Here is a 24,888-nt window from a genome sequence, read left to right as displayed (position 1 = left end):
GGGACTGATAAGGCTGTTACCATGTGCAATATTAAGTTTTCCTGATTTTGTATTGGGACTAGCTAAGAATATTAGATTTTCCAGATTCATCCATTTTACGACTTTTTTTCGGATTGAGCATATTGAGTACGGAAACGTGACTCTCAAGCATCTTTCTCGTCCAAGGAAAATAAACGTTTAACTTGTATACAGCTGAAAGATTTATTTTTACACTGTATTAGTCACTTAAAATATAACTTTACTTTGTGAATTAACAAATCCACGAAGTGTCAAATTGTGGAAGTTTCCACAAGTGCAGCAGTGCATATGACTTTACTAACATACACCTTTTCTTGTGGCGGCTAGCAATAATAGCAACAAGAATTGCAATATCGTAATCTTATTGACTAATGATAACAGACCATTGATTTTTGGAGATAAGAACAAAAGAATCTTAAATAAGTGACCACGCACCTTTAAAATATGAAAGTGCTGCCTCAGTACTTTACGCCATACCTTCCGCTTGGCTAAGATCCTGAATTCCTGGCGCTGGAGCAACTATATGGTAATATTTCTTACTTTTTACATTTATTTGTAGATTTATCACATATGAATCCAAATTAATTGAGCTCTCGAATGGTACTAACTTTTTGCCAATCATCACTCACTCTTCTACTTCTCTCATCTGTCACTCTAACGAGTCTATTTTAAGTTATATTTTTTTTTAAAAAAAAAAAAATAGGAAGAAAGGGGCTAAGTCCCATTTGCCACCATACCCTACTAATCTGACGTGCATTTGCATTGATGTATGGATTGTTAGCCTACCCAAAACCAGGAAACGGTCCGATTAAAAACGAATCACCATTGCATTTTGATCTCAGAATAAATTGGGCCAACGCGACATGAAAGTGGGATTCAGGCTTAGTTAACACAATATCCTTAAGTTGAGTACGGATATCATCATCACACATAGATGCCCAATTCCAAACCAATAGCAGCATGTTTGGCCAAGTTTTTAAAATTAGTTTATTTTTAGAAATATTTTTTAAAAGTTTGGTAAAACAGTTTGTGTTTGGCTAATTAATTTGAAGCACTATTCAGCAGCAATTAGTGTTTGTCAAGCTTTTAAAAAGTATTTCTAAGTGCATTTTTTTAAAAGTGCTTTTAAAAAAAAATTGAAAAAGAAACTACTTTTTTTGCTTCTGCTTTTACTCAAAAGCACTTTTTTTTTCCTTCCAAAAGTTTGACCAAACACTCAAGTTTGAAACAAAAGCACTTCTTTTTGGAAAAAAAAAATTGATTTGGTCTTGAAGAAGCTTAGTGTCACATGCGCGTTTTCAGTCTGCCGAAAACCAGCCTGCACGTCTCGCACTTGACTTTAGCCTTCACACAACACTTAGGCAAAATTACAGCAACTTTGGACTTAGAATATTTTTAGGCAGCTTCAATGTAGTAAGTCTTTGGACTAATTTTAGGCAACGAAAATAAGTAAGGCAACAGAAAATAAAGAACACAAGCACAATTATAAGAAACTTTTTTCCCAACTTTGTATTAGCATACAAAGAAATTCAACTCAAAGTACAGCCGTGTACAAAAGAAGATCACTCTTGACCCTCAGATTTTTCTCTCAAAGACTTAGGAACTCTTTCCTAACTCTAAAACATGCACTCTACACGTTTTTCTCTCCTGCCCACAAGCATAAGGGTGCTGCCCATTTATAACACATGAAACAACCACTTTGTCTTACACTTGTCACACTTAGGCTTAGACACTTGTCTCACACAATCCACTATTTTAGCCTAGTATAGTTGACATCCCCTAACTACTAGGATCATGTAAGATCATGCTAATGATAATGAATCATGGCCAAAAACGTGCTAACACTATCTGCCAGCTTTTTAATAAAGCCAACTGCTGCCCATGTGCACAACATGCGCCGTAACCGCCCTTGACTTGGTCAATCTGAAGCTTGCTGCCCATTTTCGTGCCTTGGCTTGAATCAGGCGCCAATGCGTTGTACTCAGCTCCATTGTAGCCACATTTTGCCTATGCCATTGCCGACGAACATGGCTCTTTTCTACGCCCCAATGCCATGACAAGTCTGTTCCACGCACTGCCTTCTGTTGCACTTTAGCCTGCCTTTGCCACTTCGTTTTTTGCCTTGGCTTGGCATCACTGCCTCATGCCTTAATGCCTTTGCCATGATCAAGTGTCACCATTAGCTCGCATCTTATTGTCAAGATCTTGCCAAGCTGTCTCGCCTTCGTCAAAGCCTTGGCCATCACTTGCCCATTTCCCTTTTTGCCTTGGTGCTACTCGTGCACCTTAGCTTGACAACACTCTTGCTGTCCCATGACAACACTCTCGTTGTCAAGTCAAGCTCAAAGTGGCGGAGGTCTAACACTTATAAGACTGCACAATAGCCCAAACTAAGATTGCATAACGTAACTTTGATGATCTCTCATGGTCAGTGGATTAATTTTCCTTTCACTACTAGAAATCCGGAAAAAAACGACCACAAAAAGCGACCAAAGTTGGTTGCTTACAGGTCAAAAAGCGACCAAAAAGCGTCCAAACTGGCTTGGTCGATATTTTGTTGGTCGCTTTATCTTAGAGACCAAAGTTGGTCCAAATATTCCGGGTTTTAAATATAGAGACCAACTTTGGTCACTTTAGTATTTTAATAATATAAATTTAACGACCAAAGTTGGTCTCTATATTTAAATTACGTTATTTATTTATTTATTATTAATCAAAATATAGCGACCAACTTTGGTCTATAAACGAAATATTATATTTTAAAATCTGGAAAATAGCGACCAAAGTTGGTCGCTTTTTTTAATTTTTTTAAACATAAGCGACCAAAATTGATCGCTAATTGCAAGAATTTAATTATTTTTAAACATATTTTTCAGAAATTATTTTTTTTAATAGAATAGCAACCAAAGTTGGTCGCTTTTTAAGAAATCTGGGTTAATTAGCAACCAACCTTGGTCGCTATTGCCCAGAAAATAATTTTTTTAATAAGAAAAGCAACCAACAAGCGATCAAAGTTGGTCGCTTTTCTGGGTATAATTTTGGCAGAAACTACCTGTTTTGGCAGCTACACCACCAGCCAGCATACCAAATTCCCTATTACAAGCAACAACAACAATAATACTAACAACAACAACAATAACACAACAACAACAACAAAAACAACATTAAAACCAACAAAGTATAAAGTTAAATACAACTAACACATTAAGCTAACAAAACTAAGTTAACGCTTATTACAAGCCCATTCGAAAACTGGTTCTATTGTCTAGTTCAAAGTATATAAAGTACTCAAAGAGTGTTCTTTCAACATCCTCGTCCGAAAGTTGGATTGCCTCGCCCGACTCATTAGGTGGCTAACTGCGTATGAATTCCTCCATGTCAGCTGTGAAGCGAACCTATAAGAAAAATTACATTGAATTAGTATTTCAAAATTTATACAAAAGTATATCAAAATACTTAATGAAAAGTAAAAAACTTACATGTATAGTCGAGGCTCGGCCCTCGACCCACCTTTCTGGATCAGTATCTTTCTTCTTCTTTACAATACGAGTCTCATTGAATAGCTCATCTTGCTTCATTGGCATCATAAAGCTGTCTGGTGGCTTTGGTGATTATCCTCGTGGTACTATTACTCGGGATGAACTTGGATACAGAGAATAACTTGAATATAGTACCTGACAGGATGTGTCTTTGATCAATTGTTGTTCTCATTAGCGACAATGATGATGAGAAGGCAATGGCATGTGTTTCAAACAGTGATGGTGTAGGTAGGAATTTAACATTTCCTAAGCAGATAAAAGAAGAGGTTATAAAGGAATTCTCTACTTCATTTTCTAAGAGGAAAAGAAGTTTAATTGAGAGTGACAAGGTTGATGGTAATGGAAAGTTGTCTGTTGCTCATGGCAGTTCACATAAAACGGGGATCATAACACCCTGTGATGACAAAGACGAAAGGAAGTTTTATTCTCAACTTTTTTCCAAGTCTGATCCGTACAAGCTTAATAGGATTTGTGATATTTCTTCGGATTCAGACAATGATTTGAGTACAAAAGTATGGAAATGCTAATCAAAAGAATTAAAGGTAAAACGTTTTTTCTTGGAAGAGAAGGATGTTGAACTCTGCATGAACGTGATATGTGCACTTTATAGGCAGCAGATTTCTCCAAACTTCTCTTCCATAGAGAAGCGTTTTACCTTTAATTCTTTTGATTAGCATTTCCATACTTTTGTCACTAAAATCATTGTCTGAATCCGAAGAAATATCACCAATCCCATTAAGCTTTTATGGATCAGACTTGGAAGAAAGTTGAGAATAAAACTTCCTTTCGTCTTTGTCATCACAAAGTCTTATGATCCTCATTTTATGGGAACTGCGATGAGCAACGGACAACTTTCCATTACCATCAACCTTGTCACTCTCAATTAAACTTCTTTTCCTCTTGGAAAATGAAGTAGAGAATTCCTCTATAACCTCTTCTTTTATCTGCTTAGGAAATGTTAAATTCATGCCTACACCATCACTATTTGAAACACATGACATTGCCTTCTCATCATCATTGTCGCTAATGAGAACAACAATTAAAGACCCACTCTGTCAGGTACTGTATTTAAGTTATTCTTGGTGGAAGTTCCATTGCATGTCTAATAAAGTCATCAACCCCTTCTACAAAATCCACCCGCAATCCTAAATTTCAATTCATATCCACAAAATTTCAATACATATCCAAAAGGCTCAATTCATCTCCTAAAAGTTCAATTCATACACAAAAAATTCAATTCATATCCTAAATGTTCAATTCATATCCTAAAGTTCAATTCATACACAAAAATTTCAATTTATAAACTAAAATTTCAATTTATAAACTAAAATTCCTATACATAAATTAAAAGTCCAATTCATATCCTAAAGGTTCAACTCATATCCACAAAAGTTCAATTCATATCCTAAAATTTCATTTTATAAACTAAAATTCCAATACATAAACTAAAAGTCCAGTTCATATCCTAAAAGCTCAATTCATATCCTAAAAGTTCAATTCATACACAAAAATTTCAATTCATATCCTAAAGGTTCAATTCATATCCTATAGGTTCAACTCATATCCACAAAAGTTCAATTCATATCCTAAAATTTCAATTTATAAACTAAATTTCAATACATAAACTAAAAGTCTAATTCATATCCTAAAGGCTCAATTCATATCCTAAAAGTTCAATTCATACACAACAATTTTAATTCATATCCTAAAGGTTCAACTCATATCCACAAAAGTTCAATTCATATCCTAAAATTTTAATTTATAAATTAAAATTCCAATACATAAACTAAAAGTCCAATTCATATCCTAAAGGTTCAACTCATATCCACAAAAGTTCAATTCATATCCTAAAGGTTCAATTCATATCCTAAAGGTTCAACTCATATCCACAAAAGTTCAATTCATACACAAAAGTTTCAATTCATATCCTAAAGGTTCAACTCATATCCACAAAAGTTCAATTCATATCCTAAAATTTCAATTTATAAACTAAAATTCCAATACATAAACTAAAAGTCCAATTCATAAACTAAAAGTACAATTCATATCCTAAAGGTTCAATTCATATTCCTAAAGGTTCAACTCACATCCACAAAAGTTCAATTCATACACAAAAATTTCAATTTATAAACTAAAATTCCAATACATAAACTAAAAGTCCAATTCATATCCTAAAGGTTTAATTCATATCCTAAAGGTTCAACTCATATCCACAAAAGTTCAATTCATACACAAAAATTTCTATTCATATCCTAAAGGTTCAACTAATATCCACAAAAGTTCAATTCATACACAAAAAATTCAATTCATATCCTAAAGGTTCAATTCATATCCTAAAGGTTCAACTCATATCCACAAAAGTTCAATTCATATCCTAAAATTTTAATTTATAAACTAAAATTCCAATACATAAACTAAAAGTCCAATTCATATCCTAAAGGTTCAACTCATATCTCAAAAGTTCAATTCATACACAAAAAATTCAATTCATATCCTAAAAGTTCAATTCATACACAAAAATTTCAATTTATAAACTAAAATTTCAATACATAAACTAAACCCTAGATTCTAACTAAACTATCAAGACAATACAAAGTATAATTCAAATCTAACTAAACTAAATTCAACACTAACTAAACTAATTAGTTAATAAAATTAATTAACAAAGCTAACTAAAACAAGACCTGAACCCTAATCCTCAATAAAATACAATGTTCAAAGAATTTAAACACTAATTCATATCCTTAAACTAAAATATTGAAATAATTGAAACAAAAACTAGAAATAACAAAGATTCAAGGTTATAATTCAAACCTAGTTTTTTTTTAGGTGGAGAAGGAGAGAAAGGGGCAGCGGCAGTGGTGGCAGCGGCGGCTCCGGCGGTGGCTCAGGCGGTCACAGTGATGGCGCGGGGTGGGGAGATTGATTTGTGTGAGGGAAATAGAGAAGGGGAGGGGAATGTGTTGAGAGAGAATTTGGGAAAATTTTGGGAAGAAAATAAGAGAATGGGAGGGGAAAATCCGTTTTCGAGTCTGGATTTACAAAAAAGCGACCAACATTGATCGCTATTTTGGTAGCTAATTAAGTTTTGACTATTTGACCAAAATAGCTACCAACATTGGTCGCTACTTTTGACTGTTTGACCAAAAAAGCGATCAAAGTTTGTCGCTATTTCTAAAAAAAAATTAAATAACTTTTTTATTCTATTTTGTTTTTTTAAAATATATATATATATATATATATATTCGATATTAAATATTGAATATTAAAATTTAGGATTTTAATTCAATTTAAAATTATGTACATATATAGTATATATATATATATATATATATATATATATAGAGAGAGAGAGAGAGAGAGAGAGAGAGAGAGAGAGAGAGAGAGAGTATAGTGTATTATATATACTAAGTGCATAGTATACAAGCTATATTTGATATATATTGTATAGTATAGTATATAGTGTATATATATATATATATAGTATATAAGCTATATATATATATATATATATATATATATATATATAGAGAGAGAGAGAGAGAGAGAGAGAGAGAGAGAGAGTATTGATTAGAAACAAAACGTCTTGACTTATATCAATTAATATGTTATAATTGATTCATCGACTTTTAGTTTATAAATTAAAATTTTAGGATACGAATTGAATGTTATAGTATATGTTAGTGTGTGTATATATATAACACACACACTTCGTGCTACTTTAACTACATATATAGCATGTTATAGTACATGATATTGTATTCATTATTTGTATTGTAACAGAGTTGATGTATTACATTCATTCATCACTAGGTTATAAGTCGATGAATAAATTATAACAGATTAATTGATATAAGTCGAGACGTTTTGCTTTTAATATTCAACGACGCATCTAAGTAGGTTATAAGTCGATGATTCAATATATATATATATTACATGCTTCGTTGTACTACTTTAACTATATATATATATATATATATATATATATATATATATATATATATATATATATATATATATATATATAGCATGTGGAATATATTTTAGTGTATTCATCCCTTGTATTACAAAAGTGTTAACATATTACATTTATATTATTTAGATAGTAAATACAAAAGTGATTTTTAATTTTGACCAATGTTGACCTGAAAAGAGACCAACTTTGGTCGCTATTTATCCAGAATTTCAAATTAGCGACCAAAGTTGGTCGCTAATTATCCAAAAAATTAAAATTAGCGACCAAAGTTGGTCGCTAAATTTAAATCAGATTTATTTATATTTTATATAATATTTAAAATAATAGTATATTTGTTAAAGGTTAGAACTGGGTCCCAGGTTAGCAACCAAAGTTGGTCTCTATCTGCTTTCCCTTGTTGGTCGCTAACTTTGAATTATATTTATTTATATTTAATAATCTTTTTAAATAATAATATAATTAATAAAGTTTTATAACTGGGTCCCAGATTAGCGACAAAAGTTGGTCTCTATCTGCTTCTCCTTTCGTTAGCGACCAACTTTGATCGCTAATTTTAAATTATATTTATTTATATTTTATAATTTTTTTAAATAATAATATAATTATTAAAATTTTATAAGTGGGTCCCACTTTAGCGACCAAAGTTGGTCGCTAATTTCAGTATTTCTTTGACCAAGCAAGTCTGACCAGTCCGGTCAACATTTTGACCAAATAATCGACCAAAAAGCGATCAACCTTGGTCGCTAATGTATTTAGAATAATTATTTAATTATTTTCTCCAATTTAGCGACCAACGTTGATCGCTTTTCTTGACAGACCAATTTTAGTCGTCAAATTTTGGTCCTTTTTTTCCAGATTTCTAGTAGTGTTTCTGTTTGTTAGTAAGACGCCCGAAGTTCTCATTTTCAGAAGCCAGAGCTCCATGGAAATGGATCAGCACTGTCATTAATTTGAAGTTACACCACTAGTTCAAGCCAGACAAATGCCTTTTCCGGAAAACTTCGAATGTTCTCGGAAACAGGTTTTCTCCAAACTATGAGTATTTCTTAAAACAAGGCTTCTCCAACGTGTCATTAAGTTATGTCATTAAATGAAAATGAATCAATTGACAAATATTTACAGTACTACATTACGCTGAAGCACTAAATTACTAAAAAGACATCTGCAGACTGCAATACGTACACGAACATGAACCACACAGTTCAAAATAAAAACTATGCCTTAGATATTTTTGAAAAGATACAAATCCAACTTGCTTCTTAAAATTTTGTCACTAGTAGTATCAAATTCGATTTCTTCTTATCAGTTATAGTTTAAATTGTTACGGATATAGTAGATATGCCCTATATCCAATCTCATATTTGATGATTTGAACATATTTTTGTGAACGTTATTCGATATAAAAATATATGACATTCTTTTATCATAGTTATTATTAATTGTTTGATTAATTTGATAAGGTCCTTGGTTAAATTTTAAGACTTATCATCGTGATAGAGATCATGATAATGAGAGCAAAGTCTCTTACAACTTAATCTAAATTTATTCTTGATCATAGGATTATTAATTTGGACATTAGTAATCCGGTTAGATCAATATTTATGTGATCATCTTTATGAGATAAAGATTAGTTGATCTCATTAACTAAATCACATAGATAGATGATGCATATATAGATATGATCATTGAACCGACTCATTGGATAATTCCCTAATGGTTAGAATTACCATAAACTTTCAATAGGATATTCTCTTGAGAATGTGATATAAGAATTTCCTTTAACCTGAGATCGTCATAGTAATTGACAAGTTATTTGTTGCTTTAATACTAGACACCTATAGCCCTAGGGCGATAGTTGAAAGGATATTGGATACGAATGAATACTTGTAGAATTAGTGATTGATCAAGATGGAATCTGTCAACTCTTGGTAATGAATTTAAGCTCCATGTTGTCATGAATTATAAACGACCAAATTAAGACCTTGGCCAGAGCAATTGAATGAAAGAAAAAATGAGTTTCTTAGGTCATTCAATGGTCGATTATATTTGACATGAACATATAGTTGGTCGCCTATTAGGATTTGACTATTGAACCATATCCTAGGGTGATCCAGAGCTATAAGGACAGAAGGAATTACTACATTATTCTTCTACGGGTTCTTGAGAGTAAATTGTATACTTCATGCTATCCGGTCGTTAAGGAGTGTTGCTAGACGCCACCCTTGATTAGTATATTGATGTGGTCAATTTACTACCAGATTAGTATTGAACCTATGGGGTCGCACACTAATGAGTGTTCTGATCTTTGCTAAAGGATTAATTACTTTATTACTTGATAATTAAATTAAGGAATTTAATTAGTCAAATAATTTAGTTATTAGTCCAAATGAAATATTATTATATTCTTTGCTAGCACAGAATAATTAGTATTGTGAACAAATTGAAGCTTTTATTTGGAATAGAAAATAAATTATTTTTTTGGTTGAAATATATATGTGAAATATATAATATGAATTAATATTGATTTATAAAGGTTATATATATAATATCAATTAATTTATCAATTTGGAATTGAAAAGGTAAAGTCCATAAATGGACGTATAAATTGAATCCAACATTAAGTTGGATTGACCAGAATCCAACTTTGAGTTCAGGAATGGTTCGGCAGTCACGTTTTAATTAAGACGCGATTTTCAATTTTCCATACAATTCGATTGAAGTTTATTTTGGAATAAACTTTTACCCTAAGTAAATTATTACCTCAACCAAAAAGGAAAGAGGTTTATAAGTGATGCTATATAAAAAGATGATGGAACAAAATTTGCATAATTTTTCTAGAGAAGAAAAACACTTTGTGAAAGTGAGAGTGCAATACAAAGCCAAGAGAGAAAATACAATTACAAGAAAAATATTTTTTGTTCTTCTAATTTGAGTTGAGATTTTTGAGAAAAATTTCAGCACAAGTTTTCCGTTCAATTTGTTTGCGGGTTTCATTGATCAAAGAGTTGATAGCAATGTATACGCATAGAGTCTTCGCACTATCGAAGAATTTGAAACGAGACTTTCTTCACCAGGTACGTCTTAGATCCGATCTATTGACATATAAATAAATTTAAAACACGAAAAGATCTTTTAGGATTGTTATTGTCTTCCGCGGCGTGTTATTGAACATCTATATGCAATCCTTCGTAACTTCTGCCTGTTCCAGTGGTCCTTCATTTCACAAGAAATCCGCCAAGCTTTAGCTCTTGTCGCCTTCACTAGTTGATTTTGAGCTGCCACCAACCAACCGTTTAGCAATTCTTCTTTGTTTTAGTCTGTTTTGTTTCGAGCAAGAGTCTGCATCACCTGATAATGGGCAAGCGCTAAAAGTTATATACATTCAGTATGTAAAATGTTGTTTGCAGTGTCAGGTCACCTTAAGGTAATTAAAGGTAATATTTCATAGAATAAGATGAGAAAACCTTTTAAGCATGCTGAATTATACTGCCTCTGTAAAAATTAATTTCCACTTTCAATTCATATAAAATAAATCCAAAGTGAAAATAAGGAGAGAGACAAGAAAACTACTGCTATTGCTACTTTTTACTCCTCAAAGCATACCTGGCTCTTTGGCATTTTCTCGAACACCTTGTGGTTCCTCTTCTGTGGTACTCACATTTTCACCCTTCCGATCATTCTCTGCGGTAGGCAACAACGGCCCAATTATATTCTGGCGGCGCGAGGCAGCTTCCTTAAGCTTCTTTCGTCGAAGCCTCTTTCTCTGGGCCCTTGTGAGCTTCTCATCAGGCCCATGATCATACGCTTGGTCACCCGAGGAGGAAGAGCCCCTAGCCTCTTCCACTTCATGTGCATATAAGACCATTTACTTCAACTCCATTTCTAGCAAGAAAAGCAAAGACATCTAAATTGTACTAATGGAGTACTTGTAAAAAGGAAAACCTGGAATTTGATCCAAGTTGATGCCTTGACCGAGAATGTGAAGTGGTTCTTCATCGTTTTCTTCCTACAAATTGTAATGGGAATAAGAAAATAATACTAGTCATTTAACACTATGAAAAAGAAAGGGTAATGATGGAGGCAGTAGAAAAACAATGGGGATTTACTTGGGGAGGAGGTGAAGGTGGAGGAGGATAGAGCATTCGAAGGAGGCCTTCATGGAACTTCTGTCGTTTCTCTTCTCTCTTCATACTTTTGCTTAATTTGGTTTTTTACATTTAATCTTCACTTTTAATATACCCAATCAAAATGCTTATTCCTAATCCTATATCAAAGTTCCAATTGTGACTTTGTAAGAAGCCCATTTCTCAAGTCACTTGAGCATAATAGTGCTTCATTCAGCCCATAAAAATTGATCAATGTCCAACAACAAAGCGTCAACCACCAATAAATTCTTCTGTATAGATTGTTAAATAGCATAACCATAAGATACACTTCAGAGACATTATATTTGCGCTTTTTCGATTAGTAAGGTTATGGGGCTAAAGATTATAAACATAGCCAATGTTGGTACAAAGCTCAGTGTAATCTTTTGTTACTTGGCACAATAAGTTGGAAGGTAAGAGATTTTAGCCTATTTCCTTAAAAATCGCCTTTATATTTTATATAAATGTTGAAATGTAACATAAAAACCTAAGATGCTCAAATTGTTGTTTGGATTTACTGATAGATAAGCACGTGAGACACTATGAGCCCGTTTGGATTAGCTGATTTGAAGTAGCTAATAAGCATTAGGTGTTGAAAAGCACTTTTAAGTGCTGAAGCTGATTTAGTAAATAAGCAATTACGTGTTTGGGTATAAGTGTTGAAATTGATAATAAGTTGCTACAATATTTGATAAAGAAAGTGCTGATAAACTCTTTTTCTGTTAAAATGACTTAAATAACTTTAGAACTATTTACATTTATAAGGGCTTAATTTCTTTAAAATTTTAGATTCCAGATCGATTCGAAATACAAAAATATTCTATTTGTCATTTTATTTTAAATATAACTATGCTTAAATAAGATAATTTTTATGATAAATATAATTTATTTTATGATAAGCATATAATCATAAGGTATAATAATTAACAAATTGACAAAAGTTTCTCAGTAAAAAATAAACCTAAATAAGACAAAATATTTGAGGCAATGAGTATCATTGTGAGAGATATGTTCTAAAATAGAATATTTTAAGGATAAAATAGTAAAAATCTTGGTCAAACTTAAAGTGCTTATAGGCTAAAAATTCATAAGCTGGGGGTGACCAGCTTATGGCTTTTGGTTTATTTTTGACTTATAAGCACTTTTAACTTTACCAAACGCGTAGATAAGGCAAAAAGTGCTTATAAGCTAGTTTGACCAGCTTATAAGCTTAGCCAAACACCCTCTATACTGTTGGGAGGTTTTTATTAGATTCTGACGTGCGTATGACCATTCTTTTTAGTGATATCGATCTAGAATTGGCTACATATTTTTGGCGTTCAATTCTAAAAGTGTATGTGCTTGTTTATCATTAAATTCATAACAACAGTTTGGGCATCCATGGGTTAACTTGATATGTCATTAACATGCATGTCTATAAAATTAAAGCAATCTTTCTTGGAATAGCTTATAACATCTACTGCTATTCAGCTTTTTGTGCCAAGTAAGAGTACGTTGCAATTGGTCATAAACCAGCATTATAATGACCTTATTTCCAATCTCTAGCTAGATCGAACAAGCAAATCTTAGAAGATGTCTCTATTTTGGCCAAATAAACTCATGGTCATGTTCTTAAACAAATCTATTCACCATAAAATTAAGGACTTTTCGATTTGACAATTAAAACTTATCATTGCAAGACATTTTGGTTCCATGTCTATTGACACAATATATGGGTTTGTATTTATGTACTTAATTTACTTGATACAATGAATCAAAGAAACTGATAATGACATGTGAGCAATATTGTGTTAAAACAAAAATCAGAAAAACAAAATTGTTAGAAGAATAAAGAAATCTAGAAAACAATAAAGAATCAGAAATATTCCGAGTCCACAATTTTCTTGTGCGTCCTTAAGGAATTTTAACCCCCTCACAAGTTGCCAAGGTAATGGATTAAATCCTCTCAGGATAAAACGGAATAAACCTTCCTGCAACAGTGGCAATACAAACTGCAGGATACCAACGAACTCAAAGAACGGAGCAAAATCACACTTACGAATTTTGAGAGAGAGAGATTGCGAATTAGGATGCAGTGTATTCAGAAAGAAAGAAGTTCTGGAGTGTTTTTCGTGTCTAGAAAATGGAGCCTTGCCTCAGAATTTATAGGCAATTATCAGAAGAGGTGTCTGGAAAGGTGCCTTTTCAGAAGAATACGCTGCCTGCCGCGGTTCTACCGCGACCGCGGCAGAACCGCGGTTAGAGAGGCTCTCTAAATCTCCCACCGTGGCAGAACCGCGGTCAGAGAGGCTCTCTGAATCTCCCTGCCGCGGTTCCACTACGGTCGCGGTAGAACCGCGGCCAGAGAGACCCTCTGAACCTTCAGCAGGATTCTGGCGTATTTTCAGCAGTGATTTGGCATTTAATTATTAAATAATTAAATAAATTTTGTCCAAAAAATAATCTTATCGATCATTTGACAAATCCAAATCCAAAGCCAAGCCGATCATTTGACAAATCCAAATCCAAATCCAAAGCCAAGCAGAGCGAGCGACGACGACGACAGCGCGAGGGTTCATTCTCTTCAACTCCTTTTAAGAGCTTTAAGAAGTGATTCTATATATAAGCACACAAATGTGGTTGTCCCTCACCAATGAGGGACAAAGTGCAAGACAAAAGTTCACTTCTTCAAATTTTTCATTTTTTCTACATTTTATTTCCCTCCATTTCCAATTCACACTTCTTCTACTTTAAAGCCCAATGGCTTAAAGTCCAACAATCCCCCACATGAATGGGAATGGCTGTATCAAGAAAGATCATAGATGAAAGCTATGTGATTTTGCAAGTAAGGATTAATTGCATCTGGATAAGTAGGTTTCCCTTTGAACTTTCCGTAGTGAACATATGTCGGATATACTCGGTCAATCGGTAGATTTGATATCTTTGAACCGTCGAACTTTAGTGTATACCTAGACAACCATATGTCACACAACCAACCCTTAACCGTCTTTTGGTTCTCATTGTTGTGTTCGTTTTAGCCATGAACACCGCCTGGTCTCATAAGTGCGTAGAGAATTGGCCTTACAGAATTCTCCTTGAAGCGGCTTACACTTCACACTTACGTAGGTGATTCCTAAACGTGTAATCCTTTAGATTGACACTATTTGATAGATACCTCATCAAACTTTGGTAATCATTAAAGAACGTGTAAAGTTCTATCCTTGTTACTGAACATTGTCTTCATCACGAGAATGGACCAAAGATTTTATTTTGACAATGTTGAACCGGTCAATCACAACTTTGTTTGAGCTCCTTGAACCTAGATCTCGGAACATCCAAAATTCTAGGTAGAGTTACCGCCATGTTGACTTGTCCTCGGCCATAGTCCCATTTCCTTAGATGATTTCTCAACTCCCTCTCTAGTTAAGCCTTTTGTAAGCGGATCCGCCACAGTATCCTTTGATCTTATATAATCAATGGTGATAATTCCACTAGAAAGTAGTTGTCTAACAGTATTATGTCTTCGTCGCATATGACGGACTTTCCGTTGTACATAACGCTCCCTGCCCGTCCTATGGCAGCCTCACTATCACAATGTATGCAAATAGGAGCCAAAGGCTTTGGCCAGAACGGAATGTCTTCTAAGAAATTTCGAAGCCATTCAGCTTCTTCACCGGCTTTATCCAAAGCTATAAACTCTGATTCCATTGTAGAACGAGCGATACACGTCTGTTCGGAAGATTTCCAAGATACTGCTCCTCCACCAACAGTAAAAACATATCCACTTGTGGACTTTGTTTCTGTTGAGCCGGTTATCCAATTTGCATCACTATATCCTTCGATAACCGCAGGATATTTATTGTAGTGCAAAGCGTAGTCTTGGGTATACTCCAAGTATCCCAGAACTCGTTTCATTGCCACCCAGTGATGTTTGTTGGGATTACTTGTGAATCGACTAAGTTTACTTATTGCACAAGCTATATCAGGTCGTGTACAAGTTCATGATGTACATTAAGCTTCCCAACACACGAGCATACTCCAATTGAGACGTACTTTCACCTTTATTCTTTATAAGATGATGGTTTAAGTCAATTGGAGTTCTTGCACTTCTAAATTCCAAGTGTTTGAATTTTTCCAGTACCATTTTCACGTAATGTGACTGAGACAAAGCTAGACCTTGAGGAGTCCTCTGGATTTTAATTCCTAGAATTACATCGGCAACTCCTAAGTCTTTCATATCAAACTTACTAGCAAGCATACGTTTAGTAGCTTGAATGTCGGCAATGTCTTTGCTCATTATTAGCATATCATCAACATATAAGCAAACAATGACTATATGATTTGGAACGTTCTTAATGTAAACACATTTATCACATTCATTAATCTTAAAACCATTTGACAACATTGTTTGGTCAAATTTCGCATGCCATTGCTTGGGTGCTTGTTTTAGTCCATAAAGGGACTTGACAAGTCTACACACCTTCTTTTCTTTTCCCGGAACCACAAACCCTTCAGGTTGGTTCATGTAAATTTCTTCCTCAAGACCACCATTTAAGAATGATGTTTTTACATCCATTTGATGGATTTGAAGACCATACAAGGCAGCTAACGCTATTAGCATCCGAATGGATGTAATTCTTGTTACCGGCGAGTATGTGTCAAAATAGTCAAGACCTTCTCGTTGTCTAAATCCTTTGACAACAAGTCTTGCCTTGTATTTGTCAATAGTACCATCGTCCTTCATTTTCTTCTTGAAAATCCATTTAGAACCCAACGTTTTGTTACCTGGAGGAAGATCAACCAATTCCCAGGTATGGTTGCTCAATATGGATTCTATTTCACTATTGACAGCTTCTTTCCAATATTGTGCTTCTGAGGAAGACATTGCTTCCTTGAAGGTACGAGGCTCATTTTCTAACAGAAAAGTCAGAAAATCTGGACCGAATGAAGTAGATATCCTTTGACGTTTACTTCTTCTTGGATTTTCTTCATTAGGCATACCATCTGTTATTTCCTCCCGAGGTCGTTTTGACTTTTGGCAGGTCACTTCACTTTCCTTTTTATACGAATAAATAGTTTCAAAGAATTCAACATTATCTGATTCTATTATCGTATTAATGTGAATCTCAGGATTTTCTGATTTATGAACCAGAAAACGATATGCCTTGCTATTGGTTACATATCCAATAAACACACAATCAACCGTTTTTGGACCTATCTTAACCCTTTTAGGTTTAGGAACTTGTACCTTAGCTAAACACCCCCACACTTTGAAGTATTTCAAGCTAGGCTTCCTTCCTTTCCACTTTTCATAAGGAATGGACTGTGTTTTACTATGAGGTACCCGGTTGATTATCCGGTTAGCTGTAAGTATAGCTTCCCCCACAAGTTCTGTGGTAAGCCAGAACTTATTAGTAATGCATTCATCATCTCCTTCAACGTTCGATTCTTCCTCTCCGCAATTCCATTAGATTGTGGAGAGTAAGGGGCAGTTGTTTGGTGAATAATGCCATTTTCCAAACAAATTTCTTCAAAAGGAGATTCATATTCGCCACCCCTATCACTTCTTATCATTTTGATCTTTTTGTTTAGTTGCGTTTCAACTTCACTCTTGTATTGCTTGAAAGCATCAATTGCCTCATCTTTACTATTAAGTAAATAAACATAGCAGTATCTCGTGCTATCGTCAATAAAAGTAATAAAATACTTTTTCCCACCGCGAGATGGTGTTGACTTCATGTCGCAAATATCTGTGTGAATTAAGTCTAAAGGACTTGAATTCCTTTCAACGGACTTATAAGGATGCTTAGCATACTTTGATTCCACACATATTTGACATTTGGAATTAATGCAATCAAATTTTGGCAATACTTCTAGATTTATCATCTTCCGCAATGTTTTGAAGTTTACGTGACCTAAACGCGAATGCCATAAAGTGTTTGACTCAAGTAAGTAAGAAGAAACATTCACTTTATTGATAGGAACTGCTATTACATTTAGCTTAAAAAGGCCCTCATTTAGGTAACCTTTTCCTACATATACATCGTTCTTACTTAGTACAACACTATTAGAAACAAAAATATATTTGAATCCATTCTTGACAAGAAGTGAGGTAGACACAAGATTCTTGCAAATTTCTGGAACATGGAGGACTTGGTTTAGAGTCACTATTTTTCCTTGCGTCATCTTCAACGCAATCTTGTCAACTCCTTCAATTTTTGCCGTAGATGAATTTCCCATGAAGATTGTCTCGTCGGGTCCTGTGGGGGCATAAGAAGAAAATAACTCCTTGTTAGTACAAACATGGCGGGTGGCTCCAGAATCTATCCACCATTCTTTTGGATTTCCTACCAAGTTGTATTCAGACAACATGGCACATAAGTCCTCCATTTCATCTTCAACCATGTTAGCTTGATTCTTTTTCTTCTTATCATTCTTTGGCGCACGACAATCCACGGCCTTATGCCCAGATTTTCCATAGTTGTGGCAATTACCCTTGAACTTTTTCTTGCTTGGGTAATTCTTTGGTCCAGAAGCCTTCTTCCTCTTCTTATTTTGTGGCGCCTCCTCAACAACGTTTGCCCCCATTATTGTCGAGTTTCCACGTGGCTTCTTTTCAGCATTTTTGTTGTCTTCTTCTATCCTCAAACGAACAATCAAGTCTTCTAGTGTCATCTCCTTCCGCTTGTGTTTAAGATAGTTCTTAAAATCCTTCCACAACGGAGGTAACTTTTCAATGAAAGCAGCGACTTGAAAGGCCTCATTTATGACCATACCTTCAATAACAAATTCATAATTAATAATAAGATAAATCTTATTAATAAAATTATTGATTCGGGTCATACCTTCAGCAAGGAGGTCATGCACAATGACTTGTAATTCTTGGACTTGAGTTATGACTGACCTAGTGTCAATCATCTTGAAATCCAAAAACCTTGCAGCCACGAACTTCTTAAGTCCGACATCCTCAGTCTTGTACTTCTTCTCAAGCGCATTCCATAACGCTTTTGAAGTTTCCATGACACTATAGACATTGTACAAGCCATCTTCCAAATAACTCAATATGTAGTTTTTGCACAAGAAATCAGAATGTTTCCATGCTTCAGTTACAACAAGTCGTTCATCATCTGGAGTATTTTTCAGCCATGACCGGAGGATCTTCCTTGATGAAACGTTGCAAACTCAACGTAGTAAGTTAGAAGAGCATTTTCATTTGCCAGCGTTTGAAGTCAATACCGGAAAACTTTCCGGGTTTTTCTGTCGGTGCCATAGTATGAGCAGGAGTAGAACGGCTTGACGAGGCAGCATCACTCGTAACAATGGCACCTATTCCCGCAATACTTCCATTAGTTTGGTTTTCATTCGTCATATTTCTGTAAAGTTGAAAACAATACAGAACTTGTTAAATCAGTGAAGTTTTGATATCTTCAAACTGAATACCAAACCAAACACGTAACAATGGTGAAGTTTTTATATACTTCAAACCCATACGTTTATTATTTCGGCAAAGTTTTTTTATGTACTTTAAACCGGACAGAAACAATTATAGGAGTAGAAAGCAACAAGGCTTTAGTCTCCAACAGAGTATATAGAAAACAGTTTAATAATCAACACAGAAATGTTAGTAATGAATAAAATTCTTTAAGCTTGTGAGCGATACTGTGTTAAAACAAAAATCAGAAAAACAAAACTGTTAGAAGAATAAAGAAATCTAGAAGACAATAAAGAATCAGAAATATTCCGAGTCCACAATTTTCTTGTGCGTCCTTAGGGAATTTTAACCCCTTCACAAGTTGCCAAGGTAATGAATTAAATCCTCCCAGGATAAAACGGAATAAACCTTCCTACAACAGTGGCAATACAAACTGCAGGATACCAACGAGCTCAAAGAAAGGAGCAAAATCACACTTACGAATTTTGAGAGAGAGAGACTGCGAATTAGGATGCAGTGTATTCAGAAAGAAAGAAGTTCTGGAGTATTTTTCGTGTCTAGAAAATGGAGCCTTGCCTCAGAATTTATAGGCAATTATCAGAAGAGGTGTCTGGAAAGGTGCCTTTTCAGAAGAATACGTTGTCTGACGCGGTTCTACCGCGACCCCGACAGAACCGCGGTCAGAGAGGCTCTCTCTGAACCTTCAGCAGGATTCTGGCGTATTTTCAGCAGTGATTTGGCATTTAATTATTAAATAATTAAATAAATTTTGTCCAAAAAATAATCTTATCGATCGTTTGACAAATCCAAATCCAAATCCAAATCCAAAGCGAGGGACGACGACGACGGCGCGAGGGTTCATTCTCTTCAACTTCTTTTAAGAGCTTTAAGAAGTGATTCTATATATAAGCACACAAATGTGGTTATCCCTCCCCAACGAGGGACAAAGTGCAAGACAAAAGTTCATTTCTTCAAATTTTTTATTTTTCCTCCATTTTCAATTCACACTTCTTCTACTTTAAAGCTCAATGGCTTAAAGTCCAACATGACATTAATGTAACGCAAAGCCAATGAACCCTCAGAAGATGAAGATTTGTGATGCAATGGCGAGGAAATTATTAACAGCATGTCTATTTCTTTTAAAAGCAGAGATTTGACCAACATGCTCACTGGTGTGGCACGGATCAGAATGGCAACTCCTTACGAGATTGCAATGTTTTGTTGTCAGTTGGCATAATTAAGTTAATTTTCTCGAAAGAACAGCAGCCCTAATTTTCTATGAGTTTATTCCTTTCTTCTACTTTTTATTTGAAAATAGGACTCCGAACTTTTTTGCTCCAAATGACTCCTAACTCACCTCAGTTTGTCTCCTATATTTAATTTGCATTCAACTTATATGCACAAACATTGTAAAGTTCTACACTATCTAATAGAAGGGAAAGAAGACAAATAGAATGAGGTCTTTTAGAGCAATATACAAAATTGGGAGCGGCTAAAAATTATATTTTATTCGCTGATATTTTTGGAGCGGTTAAAAATATTTTAATTATGTGATTAGAAATATTAGGTTATCACTTAAAAGAGTAGTAACTATAAGTAATTGTTCAGAATAAGTAAAATTAATAATTTGTACAAAAACAAATAGATAATTTGTTTAATAGATTAAATCAATAAGTAATTGTGTAAATTTTTTACATTGTCAAAGTATATAAATTAAATTTTTTAATTTTTCTAAACTTAGTGTACTGATGTACATCCAGTTTTCCTGTTATCTATATGTTTCCTTTTCCGGAAAGGGTGGTCGGGCACAAACCAAAGTGCAAAGTCATTATTATGCCGATTATCCTCTCTTCTTAAGAGGCTAAAGTGAAGTCTTAATTATAGGTTGTGGACTATATCTCATCCTCAACGAATTTATAATTACATTAATTGCCAAATAACTAAAGCAGAGAAATAATCAAAATGAAGATTCAGTCTTCAAAGCCTCCAAGACATCCATGGTTTGCTACTGTGATTAGTTAAATTAGCTAATGCTGCAGTTAATATCCCAATTAAGTGGAATATGCATGATTATATGTAGATGCAAAGTGTCTTTTATTGAACTATCCAAATGTTGGATTTTGTTATTAATAACAAAAGAAGTGTGAATGGAAAATGGTGGGAAAAGAAATGGAGGGAAGTGAAATTTTGAATGAGTTCACTTTACTGATGCACTTTGTCCCTTATTGATAGAAGGAAAGAAAATCTTTGTGTGTATATACAGAGGCGGATCCAAAATTTAAAGTTTATGGGTTCCTATAACGATCTTAAGTTATCAATTGGGTTCACAATCAAATATTTATAAATATTTTAATGAATTTTTTAATACATATACAAGGACTGTGCAAAAGTTACTGGGTTCCCGGGAACCCACACGTTACCCTCTAGATCCGCTACTGTGTATATATAGAGAAGCTCATCTTTTAGCTCTTAAAAAGCTAAGAAGAAGGCAAGCCTCGCGCCGTCGTCGTCGCTCGCTCGGCTTCGGCTTCGGTCAAAGATTGATGATTAATCTTTTTGGACAAAATTCTTTTCAAATATTTAATTAATTAATTAAAATTAATTAGCGAAAATTCAAATCACCCATGACCCGCGACCCGATCTAGTCTGGTCCAATTTTTTCTTTCCCGGATTATTTTAAATCCGTTTAATTTTCCCACAATATTTCCAACAGCTATGGCTGTTCTGAAACAGTGTCAAACCTGTTCCAGGGCTATTCTGAAAGGTTACAAACCTTTTTAGAAATAGTATCAAATTAGCTATATATATTCCTTCAAATCCCATAATATTTACTGACGAAATTTTCTGATAATCTTCTTCTTCTTCTTCTGCACAAAAATTCCAGTGTGTTTTATAGCCTTTCGAGTGGTTCATTTTTCATCTGCGTTTTCGGTACCGATATGTTGGTGAGTTAAATCGTTCTATCCTGGGAGGATATATTCCAGAACCTCGGGTACTTGAGGGGAATAATTTCCTTAAGGACACACTGTGTATTCAGTGCGCTTGATTTGTTTCTATACTGTTTTTCAAAATTTATTTTGAAGTTACTATATTGTTTCTAGAATATATTTTGACGTTCTAGTTCTACTAATTTTCTGTTTCTGTTTTTCAGAAAGTTTATTATTTTATTGTACAACAATATAGATTTCAATAACAATCTTAAGGAAATTAATTTTATTATAATTTGTATTCTGTTTGTGGAGATTAAAACCTTTGTGGTTTTTTACTTTGTCTGAATTTTACTATTCTGATTTGAAGATATAAAAACTTCATCAGAATATTGAAATTCAGAAAACGATTTGAAGAACATAAAAGGTTCATCGTTTTTTGTGTAACACTATATAAAAACTTTAGTTTTTACGTACTGTTTACTGATTATAGTATTGTTTACAATTCTGCTTTTTGCCATTAATTGAACTCTTCTGTTGTTGACAGTGAGAAATGGCAATTGATAACAGAAATTCTTCTGCGACTGTTGCTGCAACGACGATAGCCTCGTCAAGCCGCACTATTGTTCCTCTGGTCGAGAAACCGGGGAAGTTTTCTAGAGCCAACTTCAAAGGATGACAGCAAATGTTGTTCTTCTGGCTTACCACACTTGGTATGGAGAAATTCACTAGTGAAGAGCCTCTAGTGCCTGCTGCGGATATGCCGAACAATGAAAAGTTCATGATTGTTGAGGCGTGGAAGCAGGCAGATTTTCTTTGCAAAGGCTATATCTTAAGCGCTTTAGAGGATGACTTGTACAATGTGTACAGTGCGATGAATACTTCGAAAGAATTATGGGATGCACTTGAGAAAAAGGTCAAGACAGAAGATGCATGCTTGAAGAAGTTCGTGGTTGCAAAGTTTCTAGACTATAAAATGATAGACATCAAAACTGTGGGAACCCAAGTTCAGGAGCTTCAACTTATTTTTCACGACCTTATTGCTGAATGTATGGTCGTGAATGAAACATTTCAAGTGGCTGCAATGATTAAAAAATTGCCTCCTTCATGGAGAGATTTCAAGAACTATCTTAAGCACAAGCGCAAAGAAATGAAGTTGGAAGACAATAAAACAGCCCAGAAGAAGTCTTGTGGAAATTCAATGATCATGGGAACTAATATCGTTGAGGAAACTACTCCAAAATGTAAGAAGAGGAAGAGGTCTTCTGGACAGACTAAGGAGTAGAACAAAAAGAAATTCAAGGGCAACTGCTACAATTGTAAAAAAGTTGGTCACAAAAGCCTTGATTGTCGTCTCCCAAAAAAGGATAAGAAGAAGGGACAAGCCAACATAGTGGAGAAGAATGATGACATTGATGATCTTTGTGCAATGCTTTCGGAATGCAACCTAGTTGGAAATCCGAAGGAGTGGTGGATTGACTCTGGAGCCACTCGACATGTTTGTGCCATCAAAGAAGTATTTGCAACTTACTCTATTGCTGGTCCCGAAGAAGAGATTTCCATGGGAAATAATGCAACAGCCAAGATTGAAGGTTATGGGAAGATATTCCTGAAGATGACTTCCGGCAAGGTGTTAACACTCAACAACGTTCTTCATGTTCCTACTATTAGGAAGAATTTAGTTTCTACTTCTTTACTTATAAAGAATGAATTCAAATGTGTATTTGTTTCTGATAAAGTTGTTGTAAGCAATAATGAAATGTATGTTAGAAAAGGCTACCTCACGGAGGGCCTTTTCAAACTCAATGTAATGGTTGTTGACAGTATGAATAAAATTTTAGCTTCTTCTTATTTATTGGAGTCAAATGAGTTATGGCATATTCGTTTAGGACATGTCAATTATAAAACCTTGCAGAAGTTAATTAATATAGAAGTATTGCCTAAATTTGAGTGTAATAAATCGAAATGTCAAATATGTGTTGAATCTAAGTTTGTAAAACATCCTTATAAGTCTGTTGAAAGGAATTCAAATCCTTTAGACTTAATTCATACTGATATTTGCGATATGAAGTCGACACCATCTCGAGGGGGGAAAAGTATTTTATTATTTTTATTGACGATTGCACTCGATATTGTTATGTTTATTTGCTTAATAGTAAGGAAGAAGCAATTGAAGCATTTAAGCAATACAAGAATGAGGTAGAGAATCAATTTAATAAAAAGATCAAAATGATTAGAAGTGATAGAGGTGGAGAATATGAATCTCAATTTGCAGAAATATATTCGGAATATGGAATTATCCATCAACTACTGCACCTTACACACCTCAATCCAACGGAATTGCGGAAAGTAAAAATCGGACTTTAAAAGAAATGATGAATTCTTTATTAATAAGTTTTGGATTACCGCAAAGTTTGTGGGGGGGGGGGAGCTATCCTTACAGCTAATCGAATACTCAACAGAGTACACCACAACAAAACGCAATTTATTCCATATGAAAAATGGAAAGGAAGAAAGCCCAACTTGAAATATTTCAAAGTGTGGGGGTGTCTAGCAAAGACACAAGTTCCTTTACCTAAAAGGGTTAAAATTGGACCAAAAATAGTAGATTGCGCTTTCATTGGATATGCTACAAACAGTAAAGCATGTCGATTTTTGGTTCATAAATCCAATAATCCCGAGATTCATGTTAATACGGTAATGGAATCAGATAATACTGAATTCTTTGAAAGCATCTATCCATATAAAACTGAATGTGAGTCATTAAGTGAAAGACCTAAATGACCTCGGGAAGAACCAAAGGAAAATACTCTAAGTATAGAAGATCCAAGGCGTAGCAAACGTCAAAGAACATCTACTTCATTTGGACCAG

The 24,888-nt window shown here is 34.3% G+C and overlaps 1 protein-coding gene across 1 annotated transcript; it reads right to left on the bottom strand.

Annotated features, from left to right (window-relative positions):
• Positions 1-10,580: 10,580 nt before the first annotated feature.
• Positions 10,581-11,898, bottom strand: LOC104213747 (uncharacterized). Its single transcript, XM_009763291.2, has 4 exons — positions 11,640-11,898; positions 11,476-11,539; positions 11,137-11,376; positions 10,581-10,881 (listed from the first exon to the last, which is right to left on the bottom strand). The coding sequence occupies exons 1-4, from the start codon at positions 11,721-11,723 to the stop codon at positions 10,775-10,777; spliced, it is 495 nt and encodes a 164-aa protein (XP_009761593.1). The 5' UTR covers positions 11,724-11,898; the 3' UTR covers positions 10,581-10,774.
• Positions 11,899-24,888: the final 12,990 nt, after the last annotated feature.

The sequence above is a fragment of the Nicotiana sylvestris genome, chromosome 2 (genome assembly GCF_000393655.2).
Source record: "Nicotiana sylvestris chromosome 2, ASM39365v2, whole genome shotgun sequence".
In the NCBI taxonomy this organism is placed as follows: Eukaryota; Viridiplantae; Streptophyta; class Magnoliopsida; order Solanales; family Solanaceae; genus Nicotiana; species Nicotiana sylvestris.
This window is presented reverse-complemented; position numbering and strand designations above follow the sequence as displayed.